This window comes from Macaca thibetana, chromosome 11 (genome assembly GCF_024542745.1).
Source record: "Macaca thibetana thibetana isolate TM-01 chromosome 11, ASM2454274v1, whole genome shotgun sequence".
Classification (NCBI taxonomy): Eukaryota; Metazoa; Chordata; class Mammalia; order Primates; family Cercopithecidae; genus Macaca; species Macaca thibetana.
The window spans coordinates 37,000,937-37,017,379 of NC_065588.1; the positions used below are offsets into that span (position 1 = coordinate 37,000,937).

Here is a 16,443-nt window from a genome sequence, read left to right on the forward strand (position 1 = left end):
GGGATCTCCGTTAGTCTTTTCTACTCCAGAGGTTATTCTGGAGCAATTTTGGCAATAATAAGTGACCAATTGGTTAAAGACCAGATTGTTCCTAGTTTGTTTAACACCTGATCTATATATCATAGTATCTGGAAATAAGGGCACGATCTTGAGAGTTTAATCTATATTACTTTAAGAATAAGGATAATTATTACAAAAAAATCAGGTTTTCTAAATATTTTTATTAAAAAATAATTTTAATCTCAAGGGAAATGTACCTGAAAGTATAAATGAGATGAATGACACATGGAATTTTGTATACCCTTTAAAGATGGTAAAGATCAGTCGAAAACTAAGTAAGCTAAAAATATTAGCGTGATTTAAGAAAGAAACATGATTGTTTTTTCCACTGCTACTTGATTATAATTTTTGTTGTGTTTCTTGAAAAATAATTAAATGAGAGGGATGTGGGAACTTGGCTGAGGACTTACACTAGAGCTTAGTGAGAAAAAGCGTGACCCATTAGTATTGATATTGTATGAATGTGTGTCCTCCAAGAGGCTGACGCCAGGAAGATTAGCTATGTAAGAAATTAATTAATGGCAATGCATGGGAGGGAAAATAGAGAGGAAGCTGGTGGAGGCTTGGAAAAGTATTTTACTGAGAAACAGGTCTGATCCCAGATGAAGGACAGAGGGAACGAAGGAAAAAATATTGTGCTGAAGTGACTTGGACTGCACTGTACTTCTAAGAGAGTACGGTAATGCCACTGGAGAGGCTTCCAGTCAAAAATGTGTATCAAAGGAGTTTGCTGTCTTCTTCCAGGAGCAGGCCCGGTTTAAAATTCCTCCTGTGATCAGTCATTGGCTGAGAACAGTCTGTGGAATGTGTGACTTTGAATAAACACAGTGATGGATTTCTGAGTAAGCGTCTGGGACAGAGAATAAATTATACTCCTCAGAGTTGGAGAAAGAGGAATACTCTCAGAGCTTCCATGATCTTAAATAATTAATTTTATCGTTATATTATTTTGATACTTCATTTCTCCTTCAACAACTAAAAGTATTCTGAAATGAGCTTCAAGTCAGGACTGGATTGTTCAAGAAAGGAAAGGAAATCCTGGACTATAATATTAGTGGAAATTTTGATATTTTCTTGTATGAAGATTTTTATCAATAAGGTAGACAAAAAATAGTTTTTTTTTTCTTTTATCAGATTTTGCCCTTAAAATGGATATATGTTTGCATGTTTTGTGCAAACTTTAAAAGATAATTTAGGTTTGAAAATGATCCATTTGAAGAAAGTAAAAAAATCCAATGACAGGCAATTCAGTATTTAATCTAAGTGTGAGTTTCTATACAATAAAACTTGGTGAATTTTTCATCTCCATCCCCTGGGGAAGAGGCTGACATGCAGGGAAATATGTGTAGTATGAAAGACTTAGTTTCTGTTCAAAGAAGAATTTCCTAAATATTAATTTGTTCCAGAAGTTGTTACTAAGGGAGGTTGTAAAATATTTTTTAAAGTTTCTAAAAATAAAATATGTTTATATTTCTCTGTAGCCATGGAAATGGCAATCTGTCCTCACCTCCTAGTCTGAATTGAAGTCCTGAGGTTACATTTCTGGGAGACCTGGGCTCATTTCTTTCAGGCCTACGACTGATTTCAGCCAGTCCTGTAGTGGAAGGTCAGTTAGAAGACTATGGCAATAGTTCAAGAAAAAGATGAAAGTGGATTTCCAAAACAAATTGTCAATGATGAGAAAAAATATTATAACTAAAGGCTAGAATTTTTCAACTTACAAAAATGTCTGTGGTCGCATGATTTATATGGAATATAATAATTGAAAAATATTAGTGTTTGCAATCTAAGACATAATGTATTTTACTAAATCAGGATTGTGAATTATATGTATTTTTATTTCACTAGAATACTCATTTGGGAAGATGGTAGCTTGGAAATCAACAATATTACAAGGAATGATGGAGGTATCTATACATGCTTTGCAGAAAATAACAGAGGGAAAGCTAATAGCACTGGAACCCTTGTTATCACAGGTAAGTTAATGTTTGAGGGTGCTTAATTTCTAATGTATTAAAAAAACAGGTGATTCAGCACTAAGCATCTAAACAGTCAATGTATTTATAAATTTCTTCTTCAAAAGAATTTCAGGCAAGTTTCTTGCTTGATAATATTGTTCTTGGAATTTGGGTATGAAAACATCTTATTATTTTGCACAAATAAATATATATTGGTTTTTATTATTTTAATATACCAGATAATATGGTGTCTTATATCTTCTTGAGTTGTGCTTTACTTATCTATTTAAAAATATATAGATCCCACGCGAATTATATTGGCCCCGATTAATGCCGATATCACAGTTGGAGAAAATGCCACCATGCAGTGTGCTGCGTCCTCTGATCCTGCCTTGGATCTCACATTTGTTTGGTCCTTCAATGGCTATGTGATCGATTTTAACAAAGAGAATATTCATTACCAGAGGAATTTTATGGTATGTGTTTTAAGTTTCATCTTATTAACACCCCAATGATTCCTATGTCTGCATTGAAAGTTCTATTACTATAATCATATTTTATATGATCTTCGTTTTTCATGAGACCAAAAAGCAGGCAAGAAAGCTTTTTGTGGTTCTCCTTATATTAACTGTTGTACTGCTAAATCTTTCTAAAATGGCTAGCCTTGAGGATTTTGGTAGAAGTATCAATCAATTAATATTAATTGGGCTTTAGGTATGATTCCCCCTTAATTTTAATACAATTTTACATTGATGTGTATTATGTCAGTATATATGTGCCCTTGGTTCTAGTGCCTTCGTTTTTACTTTGAATGAAGAGCATAGAACTTAATCTTTGTTATAATGATGACCTTAAGGCATTTAAGTTATGATTTAAGAGTAAGAAAGACACAATTACATATGTTGGAGAATTTGGAGAATTCGTTTATGTGATTTGAAAAGGGTTAAATGGCTATATTTTAAGAATTAAAAAGTGTTACATTCTACAAGCCCTATAACTAAACATAGTGATATAGAGAGTCAAGGTGTAGAAAGAAATAAAATAGAGGAAAAAGATTGGGAAGTAAGGCATGCAAAACAACTTGTATAGGAACATCGTTGGTGTCTTGGTAGGCTGTCTAGGTTACAATGTATTTAAAAAGTAAATCAATCACTGGCCCTACCAGCCTCTTTAGAAAAGCAAACATTTGGAAGACTAAGGACATATTTAGAACATAGGCATAATTAAGAAAACTTATTTTAGAAGTCAGTTACTAATATAAAAAAGAAGCACGAATGAACTTAGTAGGACATTTAAGATTGTTTAAGTCCCATAAAATCTGAAGATTGATATGTACACATTATCGTATTATGCGTTCATATTGTCCAGCTATGTTTTTAGCTTTAGAGGAGTTTTAATTTAACTGATCTAGCTACAACTGTACACCTCTAGTGTACACCTACCAATCCCCAATCCTCTTTCAGTTTCTGAACCAAAATTATATTTTAAAGAATAACAGTTGTGAATTGGCAGGGAACTGTAAATTTTGTATTTTGACATTATACCAGGTAATATATTTTCCTTATAGATCTGAAACTATTTTGCATATGCCCAAAATTAGTCAAATTGGCACCAAAATCTCCAATACTTTATTTAAATTGTATTTTATTTTGCAAGAAAAGTAAATACAACTCGGGTTTTATTCATTTTAAGGGAAAAAAGTGAGCTAAACAGGGATCTTACTTTCACAAACAGTAGCCTTCTGAATTTGAAAGAATTATCTTTGGTGTTATAAATTGAATAATTTCAAAAGTAAAGTCTAGAAGTTCCACAACTATAGTTTATAAAGTAGTAACTAATAGCTGCAATGAAGTCTATGTAAATAAATTTGCAGACAAAAATTGCCCTCATTAAACTGAAATTTCGTATTTAGAGCTAATTTATATTCTTTAACATACTAGTTACATTGTGCTGTTAGATGTAAATAACGACTGCAAAAAGAAAACGATAAAAAGGAATTTAAAGAGAAAGAAAAATGGAGCCCAGTCACTTAAAAAAACAAAAAACAAAAAACAGTAAAACAAAGAAATAACTGGAATACTAATTAGGAAATAAATAATAAATTAGACCATAAAAATGTAAATGACCTTATGGCCACTTACTGCACATTCTCCCTTTTCAGATGATAGCTGCAGAGATTCACATAGTTGCCCCCTCAGCTAAACCAGAGTAGAGTCCTGACCGCAGGCCCAATCTCAGGACTCACCCGCTCAGGTTTCAGTTCATTCCATCAAATCATGATCTGACAGTGGGAGCAAACCTACTCAGCTGGCTTGATATGCATCTTAATTGAATCAGAATATCAAATGCACATGTTTAGCACTTTGTGGATGGACAGAAGCATTCAATTATCTCGATTTTTAAAAAGCCCGGATAAGAATCATTTTAAAATAAATAGTTAAACTGAATTCTGTCTTTCAAACCAACACAAGACTAATGAAGCTTTCCCTGGCACCTTCCTTCTCGTTTAAGGCAAACTAGAAAGTTAAACTTCACTGCTCAATATGCCATGCAAAATTTAAGTAAAAACACTATAAATATGTGATCCTCCTTTTAGAAGAGGGTCCTGGAAGCTAGTAATTGCTTCTAGGACTGTTAATAGATCATTCTCAAAATAAGTGGCTCCTCCTATCAAAAGCTTAGTGTGTGTATATATATATGTTTCCTAAATAATGATTTGGTGTTTTAGGTAGTTCTCCCAATATTTCAACAATTGAATAGCATTTGTTCATTAAGAATACGTACTAAGCACATGCTATAAGCAGACACATTTGTAGGCACTAGGGTAAATAAAACACTGAAATAGACACAGACACCAGCCCAAAATAAACCAATGATACCCTGAGAGTTTAAGATTCAGATGTAAATGTTTATTTGGTAGCTATTACAGTTAACAAAACCGATGTAATTAACATGTTTTAACAATTTTCATTGCTAAAAATTAATACAGGATGTTCTGACTAATAATAAAAAAGAATAGGGAAATCAAATTTTAAACTTTTTATTTCAAGAACCTAAGTTTTTGTTTTCCAATTTAGTTTCAATAAATTGAAGTCAATCAAGTATGCACTGATTTTAGCTTGCTATTCTTGATTTAAACCACTAAGGGGCAACATTGTATAAGGATTCAAATTTCACAGTCTGGTGTAATTTGGGACTTTTGTTTCCTTCATGAAATTAAACAAATGCATCTGCTCATACTTATTAATAAATTGTGAGATTATAGGTGATTTTAAAAAGTCTTCTTTATACTTTTTCTAATTAAAGTTATGTAATTATTAGGAAAAATGTAACTATACATTTTTAAAGATGTATATTTTTTTTTTTTTTTTTTTGAGATGGAGTCTCGCTCTGTCGCCCAGGCTGGAGTGCAGTGGCCGGATCTCAGCTCACTACAAGCTCCGCCTCCCGGGTTCACGCCATTCTCCTGCCTCAGCCTCCCGAGTAGCTGGGACTACAGGCGCCCGTCACAGCGCCCGGCTAATTTTTTGTATTTTTTAGTAGAGACGGGGTTTCACCGGGTTAGCCAGGATAGTCTCGATCTCCTGACCTCGTGATCCACGCGTCTCGGCCTCCCAAAGTGCTGGGATTACAGGCTTGAGCCACCGCGCCAGGCCGTATATTTCTTTTAAGAGTTTAATAGGGGCCGGGCGCGGTGGCTCACGCCTGTAATCCTAGCACTTTGGGAGGCCAAGACGGGCGGATCACGAGCTCAGGAGATCGAGACCATCCTGGCTAACACGGTGAAACCCCGTCTCTACTAAAAAAATACAAAAAAAAACTAGCCGGGCGATTTGGCGGGCGCCTGTAGTCCCAGCTACTCCGGAGGCTGAGGCAGGAGAATGGCGTGAACCCGGGAGGCGCAGCTTGCAGTGAGCCGAGATCCGGTCACTGCACTCCAGCCTGGGCGACAGAGCAAGACTCTGTCTCAACAAAAAAAAAAAAAAAAAAAGTTTAATAGGAACACCAAAAAAGCAAAAATTACACTGTCTTTATATTTAGTGATCCTACTTTATGTAAAACTCTTTAGGATTAATTTGTTTTTTAATGTAACTTTCAATTTTAACGCAGTAAATGCACACCTAGTACTGATTATAGAAAAACACTAAGGAGTTAAACATCTAAAATTTTCCTGAGTATATTAATATGTAATAATTGTCAGTAGATGTTCCACTGGAACTTGAACTTATACATAGGGGGTGTTAAAAGTACAAGCTCGAAGCAGAAATTTAATAAATGTGAGGTTTTGATACAATAAGATATTAAAACAGTTTATCTGCCATTATTTTATTTTGTTGATGTTATATTGCAAATGATCATCAATTTTTCAAGTCCAGTTATAAAGTGGCTCCTGTTTTGGCTTTCTATTTCAATAGCTACTTAATCCCTTAGAGTAAATACAAATAGCAGAGCCATTTTATTTATTCATTTAATTTATGACTTTTCTTGTTCCAGAGAAGACTTAAGACAATCTATCAAAAATACAAATTTTAAATATCTCATTTTATTCTTCTTTCAAGGTGGCACCTAACCTGTAGAATTTTTCAGTAGCCCTCCATTTTTGACATTCATTTTGGGTCATTAACAACATTAGCTGCTTAGAGTCATTATCTTTATTACATGAGTTTCTAAAAATTTCCAGTTCTGGAGATTGTCACTATTTCATTCGTATATATATATATGCATACACACACACACACACACACACACACACACATATATATATTACTCTTACTACAAATACATGTTAAAATTGTAATACTGTGGGACATTATTGCCTGTCTTTTATGAATTCATAAATATCATTTGAATTGTTCAGAAATTCTGTCACAAACCAACCTGGGCTTTAGGCTTCATTTTCTCACCTCTTATTTGGTGACCCTGATCCAGGGATTAAAATTCTCTAAGCCTCTGAATTTCCCTCTGTAAAACATGATTAATCATTCACTTACTTCATTCAGGTTACTTCATTGAGTTTGCAAAACTAGTTACTTCATGAAAGAGTGCATATAAAGACTTGGCACAGGATCTGGTATATAATGATTGTTAATACTTTCTATAATAGAGCAATCATCCCCAACTGGAAATTCTAGAAGCTTTTGCTAGTTTTTGTTTTGTTTTTGTTTTGGGTTTTTTTTTTTTTTTTTTTTTGAGCCACAGATCTCATTTTTCACAATTTAATACTTGCACTACTTGCTGTGCTGGATACTTAGACTGAGACCAAAAAACAAACAAACAAACAAACAAAAAAACTGGGTATTTCATTGCTGAGGGCGGTGAAGAGGTAATAATAGTTACCATTTATTGTGGGCTTACTGTTTAGTCAGAATTGGGTTAAATGTTTTTCACATATTTCTCAGTTGATCTTCACAGAAATCCTCTGTGGAGTGCATATTATTGTGATTTTCTCAGTTTCCAAAGTGAGGAAAGTGAGCATTAGAAAAATTGAGTAACTGGTCCCATGTAATCATACAAGTCGCTAGTGGCTAACATGATTTGAAGCCAGGTGGCCTGACTGCCAACCCTGTAATCTCCACCACTTCGATTCTTCATCTTTTGGTTAATGTTCACGTCTGTGAAATAATTCTCCCCTAAGTGTTTGACGTTCTACAAGACAGTACTGTTCAACTCACATTTTATTCTCTAATCTGGTTTAATGAACCTTGTATGCTCACCATATTGCCCAAATTACTTCATTCTCCCTTCACTGTTAGCCGCCTTTGCAATACACTGTAAGTCATGTCTATACAGTTTCAAGTGGTCTAACTATAAAGTTCCTGGCAATTCCTATTGATCCCCTGTAGATAGTTACACTGGGTGTGCGTTTGCAGGTATGTGTGTGTGCATTTTTTCTGAGTGCATAGGCAATACCACTCAAGAGATAAGAAGATTTCTTACCCAAAGGTTTTCCTTTTTTAAAGAAAAATTGTATTAAACATATCAAAAAACGGTCTTTAGATTTTAGAAATATGTATTTAAAACTAGATCATGCTGTGATCTTGTGCAGAAATTGTTTCTGCAAGACAAGCAAAAAGGAGAGGAAAAATGATAAAACAGAAGTCAGTTTGTTATTTTTTAAATATTTGTCTCTATTCACTATTTTTGTTGTTGCTGTTGTTTTTGTGGGTTTTTATTTTATTTTATTTTGAGACAGAGGTTAGCTCTTGTTGCCCAGGCTGGAGTGTAATGGCGTGATCTCGCCTTACTGCAACCTTTGCCTCCTGGGTTCAAGTAATACTCTGGCCTGAGCCCCCCAAGTAGCTGGGATTACAGTCACCCACCACCATGCCTGGCCAATTTTTTGTATTTTTAGTAGAGACGGGGTTTCACCATCTTGGCCAGGCTGGTCTCGAACTCCTGACCTCGGGTGATCCACCCACCTCAGCCTCTCAAAGCACTGGGGTTACAGGCATGAGCCACCACACCCAGCCTCTATTTACTGTTGAACAAGAAGGTTAAGATTATCCAGAATTATGTGGGAGAAAACAAGGATAGTTGGGCAATAATCCTTGGTAAGAATCAGATTTGAGCCGAAAAAAATCAGAGAAGGAGACTAGGCAGCCACAAGGAGATCGTGGAAGCCCTGAAGCTTTGTAACTTTGGTCCCGTGTGGAAACATTTTTGGTTATCACAACTGTAGAGAGGGGTGTGTGTGTGTGTGGGGGGGGTGTATTTTAGGTATCTGTTTAGCTGTTAAATATCCTATAATGCACAACACAGAGTCCAAAAACAGAATATTATCTGGCCCAAGTTATCAATAGAACCAAGATTGAGAAATGTCCTCAAGAAAGATATTGAAGAAGAGACTTAGCAATACTGGGACTGGCCACCGCAAGGTTTTAAGCATGATGTATTGGAAACGAAGAGATGTTATATTGTTTTGAGCATCTGAGAGTATTGGGGACACAAATAAAAATAAACTAAAATTTTTAAAATGTATATCCAAAATAGTTTAAGTAGTAGAGGATAGTGGATATGTGCTTCTTGAATTTAAGACTCTTAAATTTTGATGAGCAGTGGAAAAGAGGGAGAAATACATAAAAAAAAAAAAAAAAAAAAAAAGTACAGGCTCCTGGCATAGTCTTGTGACCACAAAAGATACAAAAGCATTCGGCCCATGTCAAATTGCTCTATTTTCCTTATCAGTAATTAGTTTGAAAGGAGATAGATAATTAGATAACTCTATTGTACTTTATTCTGTATGAATATATAACTTTTCTGATCTCTTTTTTACTACCTTAATAAACCTATACTGATACCTAACTGCTATATTTTATTTGCTACTTTCCAGTGGTAAACGAAGGAAGGTATCTATGTTCCTGGGTGTTTTTTTAGTTGGGCTAGCTTCTTTTAAGATCATCACACTTCCCATGCATAGACCATGTTAGCTGATGTCACTGTCTAGCCTAGCTTCTCATAGTCCTTACTAAGCATTTGTTGATAAGAATGTGAGGTGAATGGAATTAAGCATATATATAATATATATATAAAATATATATTATACATTATATATTATATATAAAGCATATATTATATGTTATATAATATAAAATATATACATATAGGCTTTGAGGGATCTGCCAAAATTTATCAAAATTTAAGGACACATCTTTTACATAGAACTCCACACATATTTAAGCGCCTCCACATTGCTTATTCTGGCTTTTTTTGCTTGTAAAACAGACAATAAAAAGAGGGATAAATAAACCTGTAGAATGTTGGTGTCTTAAACATTTTATGAGTTTACATGGTGTTTGATGTTTTATTTACAGCATACTAGAAATATGCTACTTTGTTATTAGCGGTTGCAGTCCTAAAAAACTATCTAATTTTTTCACTTTGTGCTTAAGAACAGAGCATGATCTAAAGATTTGGACATTTGCTCCGGTTTTGCCACTGATGAGTTATATGACACTGGGCAAAACAGTCACTCTGAGCCTCAGGCTTCTCCTCTGTCACATGAAGAGTTTGGGCTACATCAAAAATTTCCAAAATCAACAGTAAAAAAAGGTTTTTAGCAGCAAAATGCTTTTTGGAAAGACAATTCAAATCAGAACCTCAGCATATAAACAAAAGATGAAAATGAGATTGCTCTGAAGATGAAATTGTGTGTGTGTGTGTGTGTCTGTGTGTATTTGTGTGTCTGTGGAGCATACTACATAGCCAAGACCCTTATCCACAGGGTCTCTCACTTCCTCTTATCTCCAAAATGCCCATTCTAATCACTTTTTTCTACAAAGTGGTCCAAGAAGACTTTTAGAACTCTAAAGCTAATGGGAACCAATTTGAAAACCATATAATGATACATGAGTTGTATTTCAACTCTAAAACATAGGATCCAAATCAAAGCCATTGATGTTTTTGTCCCATCATTCAAAATGCTTAGGAGAAACCTCAAAGAAAATGGTCTTTTGAGTTTTCATTTAAAATGGCCACCTGATCAAAATTGGACTCTTCAGGTGTCACTCTCATTGTTTATTCCATACAAAAATAGCCAAATTTAGAGATTTTCAACACTTCTACTCTTAATATATATGCAAACTCACTCTTAGTAATTATCTTAGTAGTCTTAGAAATTATCCTGGACAACTTACCTTATTTTTTGTATATCCAATGACATCACTTCACTTTAATAAAGTTGTTTTGTCATTTTGTTTATTTTTTTGACTCAATATTGATGAATTACTTCAAATAACACTAACAAAAACTAGATAACATTAGAGAATTACTGTTAATTATGTCATGTGTGAAAATGGTTTTGCATACAAAAATTAGCCTAGGGTGGTGGTGCACGCCTGTAATCCCAGCTACTTGAGGGGCTGAGTCATGAGAATCATTTGATCCCAGGAGGTAGAGTTTGCAGTGAGCCGAGATTGTGCCACTGCACTCCAGCCTAGGTGACAGAGTGAGACTCTGTCTCAAAATTTAAAAAAAAAAAAAAAAGAAGAAGAAGAAAAGGAAAATGGTTTTGTGATTATGTGAGAGAACGACCTCAATTTTTTGAGATTCAAGCTAGTGTCTTTAGAAATTGCTGATGAGTTGATGAGTTGAGTACTGATATCCTAATATCCGGAATTTATTTTTCAAGAGTTCAGCCCTAGACGGAAAGACAGATAGTGGACAGAGAGAAGTAAATATAGAGCTAGTTAGCTAGACAATTAGATAAGGCAAATATGGCAAAAAGTTTACAATTGTTAAATCTAGTTGCCTGGTTTATAGATGGTGATAGTACTATTCTTTTTACTTATGTTTGAAAATTTAAATAGAAAAAATTAATAAGTAAAATAATAACATATCATATATAAAGAAGCACCACATCTACTTACCAAACTAGTGAACCTAAATCCAGTTATCTAATCTATTAAGCACTACCTTGGAAACAGCTTGACCTGGTGAAATTAGGGCTCTATATTACCTATGGAGCCTTCCACAAACAGTTTAATGTAAAATCTCAAGGTCCTTGTTTCTGAAATGGGAATACTAATAGTAAATCCTTGGGGAGTATTACTTCTGGAACTCAGAATTGAAAAGGAGATAGTCTTAGTTTCATTATTAGGGCTATGAAATTATAAATATAATTATAGAAATTGAATAAGAAAATGTATGTAAAGTAGCTAGCACATTGCAAGACATTTAAAAACATTCAATAAATTCAATTTGGTAATAGTAGGAGTTCAGTAGTAGTATCAGTAGTGGCAGTAACAATAGTAGAAGTTATAGTAGCCATTTTAATAGTAATAGTAGCAGTTTTAGTAGTATTAATAGCGATACTAGTAATACTAGTGGCTATAGTTATAGTAGTTTTGTGTCTTCCTCTGTAAAATACAGCGATGTATCTCATAGGGTTGTTATTAAGAGTAAGTCAGTTCACATGTATATTTATAACAACCTTTGACACCTAGTTAACCCTAACTAAATATCTGCTATTAGTGGAGTTGGTGGTGGTGGTGGTGGTGGTGGTAATGTTTGCAGTTGGATATGACATATTTGCTATATTATTTTTGCTTTCTCTAACAAGCCAAAAGTAAAGAAGAAAAGTTTTGTTTCATGGATATAGCATATATCAGACATATTTAATAATTTTTATGTTTATAAAACATATTCTTTAAAGGATACACTTCTATCCAAACTTCTATATCTCTTTACTCTGAACTTGAATGGAACGAATTATTTAAGTGACAATTATGAGCTCTAAGTTTTATTTAGACCTTTTCTGTACCATATAGAATCTTTCTTTGTTCACTAGGATTAATTCAATTTGTTAATACAACATAATCATTGAGACTCATTTACATTGAAGAAATGATTTTGCAGTTAGTTTATGGGGGAAGGTGAAGGAAGGGCTGGGTATTTATATGTTGGAAGTCTTTTGATTTAAACTTGAGAAACTTCTAAGTGGTCAACCACATATACACTTTGGAACATCCCTGAGCTTTGCTATCACAATTTCCAGTATGTGATTCAACTCTCCTCATATGAAGGGAAGAATTTTGTAATTGAGCCAAGCTGTGGCTTTTAGTAAAAATATAGTGAGCATTCATATCTAATTTGTGGCTAGAATGTGCTGAGGCCCATGATCTTTACTTGCTTTGTAAGCGTTCTGCCAACCACTGAGAACCTCAACTTCTCCTGAGGTATGGAAAGTGCTAGTAGTATTTATAAAAACTTTAGGGGTGCTTTCATACATACACAACTATATTGGGAATGATACTTTATATTTTTTCTTCTTTCCTTCTGAGAAGTTTTATTGCTACATGTTCACCAAATGTAGAACCAGTGAGAATAAACATTACAGTTGCTTCTTACTGTTTTATGCAAGTGGGCTTATCAATAAGAGTTAATTTTCAAACAAGTTTAACGTTAAACTTTTAAAGTAGTTTAATTAAAAGTCGTAAAAAAGTTTAGTGTGAAAATTAATAAATATAAATTTAGCATCATGTATTTTAGGATATAAAATAGTTTGTGTTTTTTATTACATGTGACAGTATAAGAAGAATGACCACATTATTCCTATCAGAATAAAATAACCAAATGTATAAACAGCACCATGTTTCAAAGAGAGTTTAGGGAAAAAAGATAGCAATTTCATTAAGAAAGAAAGAAGATTAGATACATCACATAAATATTTTTAAAAGGGCAATTATGATACCACAGTATGTTTATTTTTATATTACTTTCTGCCCTCAATTTTTTGTTGTAAAGTTGAATGAAGAAACATTTTAAATTGCTAAGGTGATTGTTTTGAAAATTCAAATCTAATGACATGACTCATTGAAAGAGTGGGAGTTTAGTAATAGGATTATCTTTCAATTAGACACCAAAGCAACCAAAGTACTGAGATCATTTAATGAATAAATACAAAAAAAGTGCTTTTTACTTATATGCAGACATTATTCTTTCCAAATATTACTATTATGTTGTGTCATAATAGTTGAAAGATTTTACTTAATACATTTATATTATTGAATATTTAGTATCAAGTGCATTTCAATTAAGGATATCAAGATACATCAAAACAGTCTATTTAACAAACATATAATGTTTATTTTGTTTTACCATAATTATTTTATATTTTACTTTTCCTAGTAAAAAAATACTTAGACATATATGTCAATTAACTTTTATGATAGTTCAAGAAAAACTCATATTTACTTTCTCTATATATGAGTCTTACTCTCTGCTTACCTCAAAAAAATTTAAATATAACTATAAGTAATAAAATAACATCTTTTACCTCCTTTGTTAGATGAATTCTATTTAGTATGGTATAAGAAGTTAGGCCAGCTGCAAAGTTGGGCACAGTCCCCAAAACCACCCTCACTTCTGACACCAACTGCAAGTTCAAGGGGTTGTAAAAACCACCCTCAGTTTCCATGCTTCGCTAGAAGTGATTCACAGAACTCACTTAAAGCTATTATACACGCGGGTACAGCTTCTTATAGGAAAAGGATACAAATAAAAACTAGCCAAAGGAAAAAGCCACAGGGCAGAGTGGAGAAGTACAAAACACAGAGCTTCTATTGTCTTCTCCCTGTGCTGTTAAAATGCATTACTCTGACTGCTCTGACATGTGGCAGTGTGTTTGAAGTGCCAACCAGCAAAGCTTACTGAGCCTTTCTGTCCGGAGGTTTTGGGGGGACTTCATCAACTAGACATGATTGATGGACTCATTGCTCACATGGTTAATCTCAGTCTCTGGGTTGACTGATACCACATGAATCAAATCCCCTACTCTAAGTCAAAATGTCCTATTTGTGGCATGACCAGGCCCTTCTCTAAGACTCTACAGGTGTAATTAACTCATGCCCTAAATCACATGGTTGGATTTTCCAGTATGACCCAACTCCTACTCTATGACCAGACCCAGCTTGAAGACTATACAGGTGTGGCTAACCCATACTCTAAATCATATGATTGGACTATCCTGTATGACCCAAGACCTCCCAAGCAAAGAAAGACATTATAGAGATTACTTTCTAGAAGCTGAGGGCAATGGCAAGACCTCTCTTTGGGCAAGGCCAAATTCTTTACTACACTAGGGGTTGGAAAGGTTAGATGTTCAGTTTTCTTGTATGTTAGTGATATTGTTTTCTCTATAAATTTCCATGTCTTCCCAATAACCTTTCATTTTCTTATGAAATTAGTGTATAGATATTTGAAATATATCATTCCTAGTAGTTTATCTCATAGATATGGATAGCAATAGTTTTTCTCAAGTCAGTTATTTTATCTTATAACATTATCATTCTCATACCTGAAAAAAACATTTGAAATTACTAAAAGGATGTCTATTTAATAAAAACACTAGATTATTTTAATGTATCTATTCAATATTTATTTGTTGAATTCTATTATATGTCAGATATTACATTAAGTACTTAGTATGTAATAATGAATAAGACCTGGTTCTTTCCTTAAGGAATTACAGTCTAGTGGAAGAAATCAACAGTGACATGATTACAGTAGAAAGGAATAGTTGCAATGAAAATGTACAAAGGGCAGTAACTAATCCAGCCTTACAATTTCAGAAATGGGAGGGGTATCCAAAATGTGGGTTGGACGTTCATAGCCAATTAATGGAAGTGGGAGGTGGGGCAATCCAGGCCATGCAAGTGATATATGCAAAAGTTGGCTGTGAGAGCACATAGCAAAGTATATCCTATTCACCGTGGCTGGGGCTCAGGAGTTAGGTGCAGGGGTAATCTATGGAGGTTGAAGGTGTGTGTACTTCACTCTCACACAAGAAAAGCCTCATTATGTGTTTAGTAAATGCTGTCACTGTCATTGGTTATATGTACTTGCTAACATAATTCTGAATGTAGCTGAAAAGAGGTGAATACATATTATCTTAAGAGCAGATACCAAAATTCTAGACAATTTGACAAGTTCATTCAAACAAGATATATTTAGTGTGATTATTTGCTTGGCACTGTGCTGGACTTGAGAAGACAGCACATGCAGCTGTATACATATACAACACAGGGACACAACATGTCTGCTAAATAAAACAGACCTATTTCCTCACATCAAACTTACAGTTGGCCAGGGAGACCAACTTCAACCACATAATCACACAAGTGTTTAACTGCATTTAAGATATGTAATATGACATAAGTTTCATGGTAGTGTAATGAAATACAGAAAGAGGACCTGCTTAGTCCACAGAAAAGGTAAAGGCTTGCTGGAGAAAATGATTTGAACTGGTATTGGGTAGAGGTGAAGGTGATACGGGAGAGGGTATTGAGGTTATGAGGGGTATGAATCACAATTCCAAAAGATAAGACAATGTGGTGAACCAGAGATTGAAGAGAACAAGATGCATTTGCAGTCCTAAAAAGAGCATGTTCTTCCTGGAGAGCAGAGTGTGAGTGAGATGGCACACTAGCTGAGCTGGAGCATCAGATAGAGCCTAGAGAATGGAATCAAGTTGGCTACAATAATGCTATGGCTTTTGTCCCAGGAAAGGGAAATTTTAAAGGTTTCAGTTTATCTGCTTTTATGGAAACAAGTGAGTTGGGCCTACCTGCATTTTTAAAAGGTTATTCTAGGTAACCAATAGAGAAAATAATAGGGTGGAACAGTGGTAGAAGTAGTGATCAAATAAGATGTAGGGGTTCAGGTGAGAGATGTGGGGAGTTTGGATAAGAGGCAGTTGTGATGGAAAGAATGGATAAATTCAAGAATTTATGATGGGTTTATAAGAAAGTTGAAGAAAGGGAGGGGTTAAGAATGTCCTAGAAGTTTCTGGAAATTCAGATGACTAGAAAAAAAGTCCTTCCTTGGGGAAGGAAAGCCAAATGCTATCAAGAAGTCAAATAAGACGAGTTGAAGCAGTGGGACTCAGATGAGAACTGATTGAAGAGTAAGAAATGAAGAAATGGAAAAA

General features: G+C 34.3%; 1 protein-coding gene across 6 annotated transcripts in view; it reads left to right on the top strand.

Moving 5' to 3' along the window:
• Positions 1–16,443, top strand: part of CNTN1 (contactin 1) — a 392,585-nt gene that overhangs the window by 254,659 nt on the left and 121,483 nt on the right. For all 6 annotated transcript variants that reach the window (XM_050748442.1, XM_050748438.1, XM_050748441.1 and 3 more), the window contains exons 13-14: positions 1,909–2,036; positions 2,319–2,494. In XM_050748442.1, coding sequence (XP_050604399.1) covers positions 1,909–2,036; positions 2,319–2,494 — 304 coding nt within the window. The remainder of the gene's footprint in view (positions 1–1,908; positions 2,037–2,318; positions 2,495–16,443) is intronic.